At 45.7% G+C, this 14,137-nt stretch overlaps 1 protein-coding gene across 1 annotated transcript; it reads right to left on the bottom strand.

Annotated features, from left to right (window-relative positions):
• Positions 1 to 8,476: 8,476 nt before the first annotated feature.
• On the bottom strand, positions 8,477 to 11,554 carry LOC123396796 (NDR1/HIN1-like protein 13). Its single transcript, XM_045091619.1, has 3 exons — positions 11,494 to 11,554; positions 8,839 to 9,806; positions 8,477 to 8,781 (listed from the first exon to the last, which is right to left on the bottom strand). Exons 1-3 carry the CDS (start codon positions 11,552 to 11,554, stop codon positions 8,728 to 8,730), a joined length of 1,083 nt encoding a protein of 360 aa, XP_044947554.1. The 3' UTR covers positions 8,477 to 8,727.
• Positions 11,555 to 14,137: the final 2,583 nt, after the last annotated feature.

The following is a 14,137-nucleotide window of genomic DNA, read 5'->3' as shown; positions in this document are numbered from 1 at the left end:
ACAATGACATAATTAGCCCATTTAGCTCCACAAAGACATAGTTGGCTAATTTAGCTCCAAGAATAGGAGAAGAGGAGAAATGAAAAGGAAGAACAAAAAGAAGAAGAGAAAGAGAAGAGAAGGAGAAGGAGAAGAAGGAGGAGGAGAAGAAGGAGAAGGAGGAGGAAGAGGAGAAGGAGGAGAAGGCCAAGGACCTTCTAGTCCTTCTCCTCCTCCTCCTCCCTCTCCTCTTTCTTTATTTCTCCTTCTTCTCCTCCTCCTCCTCTTTCTTCTCCTCTTTCATATTCTCCTTGCCTTAATTTCCCCAACAATGACATAATTAGCCCATTTAGCTCCAAAATGCCATAATAACCTCAAAATGGCATAAGAACCTTGGTTAGCTCATTAATATTATATACTTAGCTTGTTTTCCTCTAAAATGGGATAATTAGCCCATTTAGCTCCAAAAAGACATAGTTAGCTAATTTAGCTCCAAGAAGAGGAGAAGAGGAGAAGAAATAGGAAAAATGAAAAGAAAGAAGAAGAAGAAGAAGAGAAAAGGAGAAGGAGGAGGAGGAGGAGGAGGAGGAGGAGAAGGCCAAGGACCTCCTCCTCCTCCTTCTCCTCCTTCTTTATTTCTTCTTCTTCTCCTCCTCCTCTTTATTCTCCTCTTTCATATTCTCCTTGCCTTAATTTCCCCAACAATGACATAATTAGCCCATTTAGCTCCAAAATGCCATAATAACCTCAAAATTGCATAAGAACCTTGGTTAGCTCATTAATATTATATACCTAACTTGTTTTCCTCTAAAATGGGATAATTAGCCCATTTAGCTCCAAAAAGACATAGTTAGCTAATTTCTATATCTATACTACTCTATAGTGTATCAGTTTTGAATTTGGTCCCCTGCTGTCTCCTCTTATCATCCCAAATCAAATATCAACCGTTGATTTAGATTGTTGTGATGAAATCTACCGTCAGATATTCACTAGAACGAATCGGACGGCTAATATCTCAGGGATTCGCAGTCATCCCGCGCGCGCTCATGTTTTGGGCGCCATCACTGCTGGCGCGAATGATTTTGGAAGCATCAAGAGTGTCTCCACCTAGAAAATAAAATAAAATATCGATACATAAAACAAATCCCGCACCATCTCTCCTTGCTGAAGCGGACTCTGTTTCTTTGCATCACCGCGCCCCCCGCTGTCGCACCGTACTCTTTTTTGAGCTTGAAATATGGGGATTTATTCAGCAGAAGCCCCGGCAAAATCTGCCTGGAGGCAAGTTACAAGGAAACTAGGTTGCATATGCATCCAACACTCCGTCACCTCTCGAGTGCTAGCTTGATTTGCACACAAGTGGGCAGGCGTGTTAGCTGCACGGTTACAATGCTGAATACAAAAAGAAGAAAAGAAAGCTATGTTCTCCCCTATTTCATCCATGATAGGTGCCACAACTGAACGAGAATTGTCGCGCAAATGCCATAGTTGGACTAGTTCCAAGCTATCTGTCTCCAAAACCACTCTTGAAAGACCTCGCAGGCAAGCAAAACGGACACCTTCCCGCAATGCCAAGGCTTCAGCTACCAACGGATCTGTCACTCCTCCAAAAGGTTTACACCAGGCGGCGATAAAGGCATGTTCAGAGCGAGCAACACCCCCACCTCCACCTCTGCTATGCTGAGATGCCACACTGCCATCAGTAATAATCTTAATGGTACCTTGATCTGGTGGCCTCCACCCGTGCCCAGGTAAGGTGAGCGCCTGGTTGCGAGGGATATCCAGCACCGCTAGGGCATCCCTAGTCAAGATCATCGACTGGCTCGGACTAACAGGACCCCTGTCATGCGTGATATTGTTGTGCGAAGTCCAAATAGACCACATGATCGACACCAGTTTGGCCCTCTCCAATCCGAATACCTCTGGTCACATAGAATATCAATCTTCCATGTCTGGGGGTTCACATCGGGTCGAGATACCTCCAACCAATCTGGAGCTATGTCCCAGAATTTACTTGCATGAGAGCACTCGAGTAAAGCGTGTCTGAGAGTCTCATCTGGATTAAGGCAAAGCTTACATGCACTATCATTGGCTATATGTCGGTGTTTGAGGACGGATTCAACAGGAAGAATTCCTCGCAAAACCCTCCACCCAAACACTCTCACCTTTGGGAGCACCTTGAGCTTCCATAATCTTGCCCACATCTGTTGTTCTGACAATGGAGTATCTAATACCGTCCCCTCTTCTCGAGATCGAAGCTCAATTTGGGTCATCAGAGATCGGTAAGATGTTTTAACAGAGTATAAACCAGATTTTTCAGGAGCCCAGGCCAACACATCCTCCCCTCCCTCCGACCTGAGGGGAATATTCAGAATTGCATCCGCTTCGACAGTAGGAAACACCTGCCGAACAAGATCAATATTCCATGTGCCTGTGTAATGATCGATCAACTCAGAAACCTGTCGTAACTGATGAGTGTCCGAACGAACAGGTTTCATTGCTGGCAGGGAAGGGATCCAACAATCATCCCAAATAGAAATTGTAGACCCCGCCCCAACTCTCTTAACCAGTCCTAGTTGCAGCACTTTCCTCCCTTCGATGATAGCACGCCAAGTCGCTGAAGAACTTTTTGGCACCGTGGCGTGCATGAAATCACCCCTCGGGAAGTATCTACCTTTTAGAACACGAGCACACAACGAGGAAGGGTTTGTCAAAAGTCTCCAGCCATGCTTCCCCAGCAGCGCCAAGTTAAAGCTTTCTAAGTCACGAAAGCCCATGCCCCCTCTTCCCTTTGGTTCAGACAAGGCATCCCATGACAGCCAGTGCAGAGACCGCCGATCCACAGATGAACTCCACCAGTATTTCGTCGTAAGCGAAACAAGACCTTTGCAAACCTTCTTAGTCAACTTGAAGCAAGACATATTATACGTCGGGATCGCTTGGGCAACTGTTTTTAGTCTCACCTCACGGCCTGCACAAGAAAGCATCCGTTCAACCCCACCTTGCAACTTCGTGCGAATTCGCTCTCGGATGTGATTGAAGGTTCCACTGGTGATTCGACCAACCGCCGTTGGGAGGCCAAGATACCTTTCGCTAAAGGCTTCCACCCCAATATTGAGACAAAATTTAACTTGTTGGCGAGTCGTATCAAGAGTATTAGAGCTGAAATAAATAGAGCTTTTGTCCTTATTCACAGTCTGCCCAGAACACTTTTCATAGATCCCCAAAATCTCATTCATTCTGCATCCACTGGTTACCGATGCCTGCATAAAAATGAGACTATCATCCGCAAACAAAAGGTGATTAATCCAGGGAGACTGATAGCTAACCCTGATTCCCCGATCCACTTGTGCCCCTCCATAAAAGTTCAGTAGAGATGTAAAGCCTTCTGCACAAAGTAGAAATAGATATGGCGACACTGGATCGCCTTGTCGTAGCCCACATGTGGGGGTGAAAAAAGGAAGAAGATCCCCATTAACTCGTACTGAGAAGCGCACCGAGGAGACACACTTCATGATCAGCTCGACGAACTCCATATTAAACCCTAGCCGGAGCATAATGGCCTCCAGATAGTGCCACTCCACGCGATCGTATGCCTTCATCATGTCCAACTTGACAGCACACACCGCATTTTTCCCTTTCTTCCGACGCTTCATCGCATGCACACTCTCATATGCAATCACATGTTATCTGTAATAAGCCTGCCAGGGACAAAAGCGCTTTGCTCCTCCCCTATAACTTCATTCAAGCATACCCGCAAATGGTTAGCAATAGCCTTTGCCCCAATTTTATACAGAACTGGGCAGAGAGAGATAGGACGAAACTGAGTAATCCGCTGAGGAAACGGTACTTTTGGGATCAGCGTAATCGAAGTATCATTCATACCTTCTGGGAGGTCTCCCCCATTCAGAAAATCCAGTAGAGCTGGCACAATATCAATCTTTAAAAGTTGCCAATGCCTTTGGAAGAATCCCGCCGTGAAACCATCAACCCCTGGTGCTTTGGAAGGCGCCATTTGGAAAAGAGCAAACAAAATCTCCTCCTCTGTGTAGGTTTTTGTCAGTGCCTCATTCATTTCCCCTGTGACTTTGACAGGAACCGAATCTAGCAACTCATCCATCGGGTAGTGTCCACGTGATGTATATAGTTGCCGATAAAACGAGTCGATCTCCTCCTGAATCTCAACGGGTTGTGAGCATCTCGATCCGTCCGCTTTCAACAAGCTTTCTATCCTGTTAATTCTCCGTCTCTGGGATGCCTGGGCTTGAAAGTAACCCGTATTCTGATCACCATCGCGCAACCACAACACCCGTGACCTTTGACGCATCCAAATCTCCTCCCGCTTCAAAGCAGTTTTAAGCTGGGCAGAGAGATCCTTCTCCTCCGCTGACGGACCCCTCCCCATAGAACATAAACGGAGACGGTTCAACCGATCCCGTAGTTTCCTTATCTTTCTAGAGAGACAACCAAACTCCTTGGCTCCCCATGATGAAAGATCCTTTTGGAGCACTCACAAGGCGTTAGTAACATTTTGCACCCTTTGCCCTTCCTGTCCGCACCTCCACTTTGCTAGAACGAGCTGATCATAGTCTGTATGAGTCTGCCAGACATCCTCGTAATGAAAAGATCGAGCTCTCCCCACTCCCTGATCAACATTGCCTCTCATTTTGATCATCACAAAACAATGATCTGATTCCACGGCCCCCACATGTTTGACCGAGATAGAAGTAAAAAGGTTTAACAAAGCTAGATTGCCAACACCACGATCCAACCTCGCCTTGACATTTGCTATCCCTGCTTGAGCATTATCCCATTGTAAGTCATCCCGGACCAGCCCAAATCTTGGAGTCCACAATCATCCAAAACCTCACGAAAAGCCCGCATCTGTCGCTCAGAGCGCTGCGATCGCGAAAAATGCTCTGAAGCATACATTGTTTCGTTAAAATCACCAACGCACAACCAGCTATCATGCTGAACTGCATGCAATGTTCTCATCAAATTCCACGTAATATGCCGATCCTCCACACGGGGAGCACCATAAATCCCAGTGAGACGCCAGCTTCTACTAGCATCACTTCTTCGCCGCACCATCACATCAATATGGCCGGCACTAAAAGTCATCAGATCAACATCAAATTCGGCCTTCTAGAACAGACCAATCCCTCCACTAAGACACAAACTGCTGACGGCAAAACAACCTGCAAAACCCAGTTGGTTCTGCAATCGTTCCACTCTTGACGCCGCGATTTTCGTCTCCATAACGAACAGGAGACCGGGGACTTCCTGCTTCACAACATTGCGAAGCTCACGAACTGCCCCAGGGTTCCCAAGCCCTCGGCAGTTCCAACTTAAACAACTCATTGGGCCGGGCAGGGCTGACTAGTAGCCGCTGCCGAAGATTCCGAAGACGGAGGCGTAGGCCTCTTCTTCTTGGTTTCTCTCTCCAAGTTCTCCATAGCCCCCCCCCCTTCATCCTCCACATCAGCAGGTTGCTCTAGGGGTAGCTCATCTATCTCACAAACCATAGCATCTCCATGCTCAGTAAGAGCCAGCAAAGGTTTAACAACCGGTTTATAGATGTGTGTAGCTTGGGGAACTCCCTTGCGCTTCTGTTGAGCTGGTGCTTTCACTGGGGAAGAGACCTCCACCCCTTCTTTCTGCTTAGTACTCGACGCCCTTGACTCCCTGGTGCTGTTATGATTGCTCGGTTTAGGCTGATGTTCTCCAGAGCTTGTCCTCTTGCGATCCTCCCCTGCCCGCAAACTTGGTTTGAACAGCAATTCACCCTTCTCATCCCTGGTCCCAGGCGAGGGGTAGAAAGGATCGGCATGACCCAATCTACCACACGAAAATCAAAAGTGTGGGATATGCTCATACTCAATATCATACTTATCTGTACTTTTCCTCTTGGCTGATTCGATCAAGATCCATCTACGTAGCGGTTTCCTTACAGCAATTGACACTCGAGCACGTAGGAAGCCCCCTACTGGATCAATCTGTACCACCGTAGCCGTTTTATCGATTTGTCACGCGATCGCCAACCCCCACTTGTTGTTGCGAAGATTATAGGGTAGATTTACAACCCGCACCCATACCGGCAAAGTCTCAAACACCAACTCCGATGGCTGCATATGCTCCTCAAGATTCTGCAATATCACCGCATGCTTGTTGATGTGCCACGGAGAGCCGTCCCACACACGATCGCGATCTCTCTTAGACTCAAACTCCGCTGCGAAAGTATTCTCTCCCAGAGATCGGAAGAGTAGACCTCTAGGGTTGCCCCCAAGCCGGGCGCAGGGCACTCTGAATCGTCTGAATATGAAGGAGATTGCGACACAGAACCCTGCCCGCGAGCAACCACTTCGGCTGCGATCCCTCTTCAGAGTCGTCTATGACCAGCGGCGTAGCCTCCTCCTCCGAGATATCCAGCTTTCCTAATGCCTCCTCCATCGTCGCCCTAGCCGAGCGCGAGGAGAGGTTACCACTCCCTTGCCGACCCTTGTTCGCGGACGATGAAGCCATCGCCGGTAGCTTCCAGGCCGATCACCCCGCCGATGGGATCGACGGGCGCCGTCAAGTCCACCTAACCCTAATCGCCAGAGGGATTTTAGGGTTTAGAGGAAAAAGTCACCACCGGCATTTGTATTAGTTGGCGTCAGGACTGATCCTGTCGCACCGTACTCGCGCCACCACAATTCCTCTAAAGACAGATCGGCCCTCCACCGCCGACCGTCGACCGCCGACTGTGGCAAGAGCTCCCCATTTTCTCATCCGTGCTTTGACTCCAATCGCTCAAACTTGGGTTGCCCAGAAATTTCCCCTCAGGCGCTCACCACCCCTGGCTACTGTTCCACGTGCTCACCGCCGCTGCTTCCTGGCATCTCCACCCATACACGCCTCAGACTAATCCATCACGGAAGTGGTCGCCGCTGCAAGGGCTAGCAGCGGGATGGCATACCAGTGCAGCCCAGCTGATATGAACTCAACCTCACGCACTGATAGCTTACATGTGAAGAGGTAAGATACCATTTGAAGAAGTATATAAGTGGTACTATCTTTTCTAATTATCTGTATATTTTCTATTTCCGTATATCAAATGCCATGAATCTGAACCCAGATTTTGTACTTCAGTGTAGGAATCAGTAAACATGCCAGAGCATGTTCTGCCCACCACATGTTTGAGTTTATGTCCACAAAGTTTTTTTTTCGTTTCATTTCTGATATACTTCCATGTAAGTGTTATAGCCATTTAAAAGCGCATCTTCATTGATTTAAACATTTGATTTTATTTATATATATATACAAATGCGTGCATGTTCCACTGTACCATGACGAAATGAGTACTGACCAAAGCATCAATACCGTCTATTCTTATTGAATTTTGTATCAACTAGCAAAAGAGCCCGTGCATTGCAACGGAAGAAAAAGAATACCATCCATTCTAACTCTATAAATTAAATCAATGACGTCGCAATAATTTCATTTTCTTTGAAACCAGTTGATTGCTTTTTAGTTAGCTAGCTTTGGTATATCCACCTTGTTGCGGGTATCACGATCAGAAGAATTAATACAACATGTAGCCAGTACCTGGGCTCACATATGTATTTTCATGTACAAGGTTTAACCAACAGCAAACAAACCGAGGAGCAGCAAACAAAACCGAGCAGCACAAAAGGCAGCAGCAGCATGCAACACACACAGAAATCAGCATTGCTATCTGACCATCTTACCGTATGGAGAAAATATGCTTAAATGGATGGGGACAGATGATATTCCCTTTCCATTGCCGATTTGTGTGTCAGTTTCATTAGCAATCTCCTTCCTCACCATGGCTGCAACGATACAGATTTCATCTTGTGCCAAGTAGCATCAAGATAAACTATAAGAAAATGAATTAAAAGAAGCGTGAAGGGCACTACACTTAGTCGCTGGGAGCTCACAACATTCTTTTCAGCACACCAGTTAGTCCTTTTTGCACACCAGTTAGTTGACCAGATGACAAAGATAACACCAGAAGAACAGCCTCTATCCTAATCATCATCAAGCTACATATTGTCGAAGATTGTCGTGCTAGAGTGCTGATTTAATTTGACATATACCCTAATGTATGTTCAAAACCACTTTCGAAATGGATCCGAACGATTCTTCAGAAGTGCTTGAACTGCAGATATCTGACCTGCAAGTCTGATCAGAATTTTGAGTTACTTCCCCTGAACTTATGGTACTGAATGTTCAATTTTGTCATGGGACTTGTGTGTGAATCTTCATAGTCCAATTGACTGCAAAATCATAAATGACCTAGTGTAAAATGGAGTACATCCAAGATTGCTTGGAACTATGAATGCTCATGCATTTCACATTCAGAATCATGTGTAATTGGTAATGTTCCAAAATAAAATGTGTAGTTTCTATTGAAAACCATATGACCAAACCTATACGTATCAGGTTTCTGTTTTCTGTCAGCAGCTCTTCACACTGTTAACACAACAGGAACCAGTGCACCAACACCATTTTCTTTCAGTCTTTCTTGAGAAGAGAGGCTGCACCTCGTGAACATCTTAACTGCGGCACAATTTTGCGGCAGAACATGATCTCGACGGACAAAAGAATTAACATTGCTCAATCAAACCAACATTACAAATTGAAGACGAGAAAAAAACATCACGGAAGCAGCACGAATCCGTTGCTCCTACCCGCAAGAACTGCTCTCCTAAATCAGCAAGTAACCATTTTTTTCTTGCTTCGGCGTCAGTTCCTCCAGAACAGGAACGGCACCTTCACGTCGCATGACCTGGACACCACCTTGGCGCTGGCGGCGAGACTGTCCACCACCTTCACGTCGCATGACCTGGACACCACCTTGGCGCTGGCGGCGAGACTGTCCACCGCCATGGCGCACCGCACCGTCACCGGCAGGGCCCACGTCCTCACCCCGCCGAGCTGCAGCCGCACGGGAACCGTGATGTCCACGTCGAACAGCACCGACTTGAGCCGCTCCGCCGCGGCCATCTGCCCGCGCTCGCGCTCCGAGAACCGTATTCCGGCGCCCTTGTCCCTCGCCACGAACACCGTCACGTTCCCAGGCGCCTGGTAGAAGGCCGGCCACGCGCCGTCCGCCAGGCTCACGCCCTCGTACGACACGGCGACGCGGCTCCCGGCGCCGTCGTAGTGCACGCCGACCTTGCCGTTGGCGCTGTTGTCGGCGCGGACGGTCGCGACGAACCCCGGCGAGATCGCGCCGGGGGCCGAGGCATTGCCGACGCCGGCGAGGCCCGACACGGCGAGGGACACGACCGAGTACGCCGGCTGCCTGGGCTTGAACGCGAGGTACACGGCCCCGACGGCGGCGGCGAGGAGGACGGCGAGGGAGAGGAGCGCGACGGCAAGGTAGAGGCGCGCGCGGAGGCAGGAGCAGCCGGCGCGGCGCTTGGCGCGGCGGCCAGGAGCGGCGTCTTCCCGGCCTCGTTGGCCTCCGCGGCGACGCCCTGGGCTTCGAGGTGCCGGAGCAGCTCCACCACCACCTCGAGGCGGCCCTTCTCCACGGCAGCCAGGAGCGGCGTCTCCCGGGCCTCGTTGGCCTCCGCGGCCACGGCGCAGCGGACCGCCTCGAGTCCCTCTCCTACCTCCCCCGCGGCCACGACCAGTGCCGCCTCGTCCAGCGCGCGACGCAGCGCTGCGGCGTCCCCGACCCGCGCCGCCATGTGGATCCGAACTTCCTTGCCCTCCTCGCCACGCCGGAGCCCTGCTGCGAAGCTCACATCGTCGGCCAGATCCGCGAGCTCTCTTCTGCACGCGCGTAGGCAGACGAGCCCCAGCTTCAGGGAGGACTGCGGGTTGATTTCGATAAACCTCAGGGGCTTTTTTGCAAAAAACGCCGTGACGTAGGACAGAAGGCGTCGGTGCTTTATTAGTAGGGATAGATTAATATGGAAAAATAAAATGGTTTGAGGTGACTTAAGCTTGGTGTGCGTATACTGCTCCATGTTCTTCCTATGCTTGTGCTAATGGTGTCTACTATGTTGCTCAACGCCTTTGATTGTGGACGGTTATCTAGGAAGCAAGTGAAAGGAAATTCAAGTAACCGTACAATATCCATTGGAATGCCAAGACGGGTTCCTTTTCAGGATATTACAAATGTCGTTGACTCACATAGTTTAACAAAGGGGAAACCAGGTATATTTTCAATATTTTTTGTCAGCGTATTTTTGAAACAAGATTACAGCTTCTTAGATATTGATATATAAATGAAAAATTCCTATGCCTTGTGCATTAAAAAGATTTCTCACAGATTGTCTCAAATATTTATTCATTTCAGCGCAAAAAATTCTTGGTTCACGGGATCATCCAATTACTGGGACGAAACGATCAGTCAATCCATCTGACATATCCATACAGTCCATTACTCCATCGGTTGGACATGCAACTCTACCAATAGATGTTTTCGAGCATAAGCGTTATCGTGATCGGGAAAGATACTTGCGGATGACTCCAGAACAGCGCGCTGCCTACCTACAAAGAAACCGTGAGTACAAACGGAGAAGGAAAAATCCCGTTGAAGTTAGTAGTAATGTGCAATCTTGAAGTCAAACTTGTAACTGTACCAATTTAAGAATGCAAACAACGACTCTCGCCAATACAAGAATAGGAGGTATATATCAATGTAACGATATTCTGTTTTTATTTTTTAATAAAATGAGTGGTCACTGGACCAAGTTATGTTTTGTTTATCTCCAAAACGTACATTTCTGATAATTAGAACATTAACATCCATTTACTACTCTGTTATTACATGTCAATAAGTATTATAATGTATGTTTTTTTGGAGGTTTAAACTTTCTATCCTACAATATCCTTTGAATTGGCATAATCAGTTTGGTTGCTAAAAATTAGACCATGATCATTCCATCTGACATATGTACAACATGTAATGAATCGACAGGCACTGGTCAACATAATCGTACAACAGCATTCCTGGACAAGGGCAGTGGTCATAAGAGAAGGATAATTTCTAATGGGGCAAGTTGTAGTAGTATGGGAAAGGAAACACATGAACATGTTGTAGCCAATGATTATGAAGACCATGACATCACCATCTAAGTTCCAAATGGTTGTTTTCCTGCTCTAGAAGGTAATACAATGATTAAGGTGTACCATAGCTATTTATAATGTATCGGTCCTTATCAACTTTAATTCTTCTAAAATGTTATTTTACTAATTGATAATTTAATGTATAGATGAATCTCGGCAATCCGAATGTATGACCGAAGATGATGATGATGACGATGATGAGAGTTACATATTCACCGGACATGGTAAGCATTAGTGTGTGTTCTCAATATAAAACAATGATTACTACCATTATGACACTTCCCTCACTACTAAAAAAATGGACAGGAACTGAATGCATATCATCATATCAAGACCCAAACCGTGCAAATTGTGAAATACAAGACGATCCTTTTGATCGTGTATATCGGAATGTACCAAGTGGCCATCATATTTTGGAGCCAGTACCTAACTGCACACATTGCAATGCAAAACGGTTCCAGTATGAGAATCCAACATTTTGCTGCATGGGTGGCAAGGTCAAGATAGTAACTCCACATGTTCCTGCTGAAATCCGTCGACTATACACAAGTCAAGATCCTGACGCGAAGTACTTTCAGGATAATATCCGGTACTTCAATTCTCACTTTTCTTTTACCTCTCTTGGTGTTATCTTGGACCAGAGATATTGCAATAAAAAATCAGGAGTTTACACATTCCGAGCACAAGGTCAAATTTATCACAGAATTGATCAATTGGTTCCAATAGAAAATGGCCCCAAACATTTACAACTATATTTTTATCACACTGAATCAGATTTGCAACATAGATTTCATTATTCTCCTAATCTTGATAGAGTTCTCATTGGAAAGTTGGCGAGTATACTTTCATCTAATCCTTACGCACAGACCTTTCGAAGCCTTGGCTCAGTACCAAACCTTGATGAGTATCGAATTGAGCTCAACACAGACATTTCTTTAGATCAACGAGTATATAATGCACCAACTACGTCACAAGTAGCAGCAATCTGGGTGGAAGGAAATAATCCTCAGGGTCACTTCGACAGGAGTATAATGGTATATGGTAAATCAAGTGATCCACAGTATGTAAAAGCGTACCATGGCTGTTATGACCCACTTTCATATCCACTATTTTTCCCAAATGGGGAAGTTGGGTGGAACTTGAATATACCAAAAGTGGGAGCAAATGTTGTTGTTAATAGGATAAATGAAGAAGATGACTATAACAATGAAGGTAAGTTATGACACATAATCTATAGTCATTTATATTGTATTTTCAAAAAATATTTATCTAAATTAAGGTGTTTTCCATTATAGGGCTAGAGTATAACTCTGGATCATTTGTTTCACCAAGGGAATATTATTGTTTCAAACTGCAAGTCCGAGCCAAAGAATTTAATGTTTTACTTTTTGGTAAACGACTAACTCAACAATACATTGTTGATATGTGCATTAAGATTGAATCGATAAGATTGGCGTTCTACTTAAAACCAGCAAACCAAAATCTTATACGGGCAGATTTATATCAAGGGCTGGTTGATAGTGTTGTTGCGGGCGAGACACGTGCGTGCATGATTGGGAAGCATATAGTGCTCCCACCCTCTTTCATAGGAGGCCCACGGGACATGCGCCGACGATATCTGAACGCCATCGCTTTGGTCCAACGGTTTGGAAAACCAGATATATTTCTTACGATGACATGCAATCCAGGTTGGGAGGAGATAACAAAGGAGCTCGCACTAGGACAATCAACACAAGACCGGCCAGATTTGGTAGCAAGAGTCTTCAAAGCAAAATTGGAGGATCTTAAGAGTCTTATATTTAAAAAGAATTTTTTTGGGGAAGTTGCTGCTCACGTGCATGTCATTGAATTTCAAAAAAGGGGACTACCCCATGCACATATCTTGATAATCCTAAAGTTCGATTATAGGATAAATAACCCAGATCAGTATGATCAAATTATATCAGCTGAAATTCCTGACAAAAACAAGTACCCTGTGTTACATGATTTAGTTATTAAACACATGATGCATGGGCCCTGTGGTGTTCTCAATAGTAAAACCTCCTGCATGCAAAATGGGGAGTGTAAATACCACTATCCCCGGGCATTCTCACATGCTACATTGCAAGGCAAGGACTCATATCCAATTTATAGACGCAGGGATGATGGCAGTAAAGTACGCATTAGGGGATCCGTTTTGGATAATAGATGGGTTGTGCCATACAATCCATACCTACTTATGAGATACAATTGCCATATAAACATTGAAGTTTGCTCCAGCATCAAGGTTGTTAAGTATTTATTTAAGTACATCTACAAGGGTCATGACCGTGCCTCTTTTATCGTAGAAGACGCGGGAAGTAGAGTTATTAATGAAATTCGTGAATATAGAGATGCCCGCTTTATATCACCTCCAGAAGCAATATGGAGAATTTACTCTTTTAATTTGAGTGAGATGTCACCTCCTGTCCTACAGTTACACGTCCATTTACCAAATTTGCATACAGTCCGCTATAAAGATTGCGACAATTTGGAGAGTGATTAGTACAGAATCATCTTCCAAAACAATGCTTACCGAGTTTTTTAAAATGAATTCCATTGATCCATATGCTAGAAGTTTCCTATATAAGGAATTCCCTGAATTTTATACATGGCAAAGGAACCGCAAAACATGGAAACGACGCTCACAGAGAATTCAAATAGGTCGACTTGTCGCTGCTCACCCTGCAGAAGGAGAACGGTATTACTTGAGAATATTGCTAAACCATGTGAGGGGGCCTACATCTTTTGATGATTTACGTACTATTGATGGTGTTATTTTATCCACATTTAGAGAAGCTGCGGAGAGAAGGGGTCTCATAGAAGCGGATAATAGTATTTCTGACTGTCTCACTGAAGCTACTACATTTCAAATGCCCTATGCACTTAGAAGGCTTTTTGCTACTGTTTTGGCATTTTTGCGAAGTTACAAATGTTCGTGCATTATGGAACAAACACTTTGATGCAATGTCTGATGATTTTCATAGGGAGAGCATAAATGATGAAGCAGTCAAGAAACTGGTGCTTGGAAATATTCGAGATTTGTTATATT

The sequence above is a fragment of the Hordeum vulgare genome, chromosome 5H (genome assembly GCF_904849725.1).
Source record: "Hordeum vulgare subsp. vulgare chromosome 5H, MorexV3_pseudomolecules_assembly, whole genome shotgun sequence".
Taxonomy (NCBI): domain Eukaryota; kingdom Viridiplantae; phylum Streptophyta; class Magnoliopsida; order Poales; family Poaceae; genus Hordeum; species Hordeum vulgare.
The sequence above is the reverse complement of the archived record's forward strand: the minus strand, read 5'-3'. Positions and strand labels throughout refer to the sequence as shown.

Coding starts and splice junctions, on each gene's coding strand:
- LOC123396796 (XM_045091619.1), bottom strand. CDS start 11,554: ATGCAGCAAAATGTTGGATTCTCATACTGGAACCGTTTTGCATTGCAA. Junction 9,807..11,493: donor ATTGCAATGTGTGCAGTTAG/GTACTGGCTCCA, acceptor ATCAACCCGCAG/TCCTCCCTGAAGCTGGGGCT. Junction 8,782..8,838: donor GTCTCGCCGCCAGCGCCAAG/GTGGTGTCCAGG, acceptor GCCAGCGCCAAG/GTGGTGTCCAGGTCATGCGA.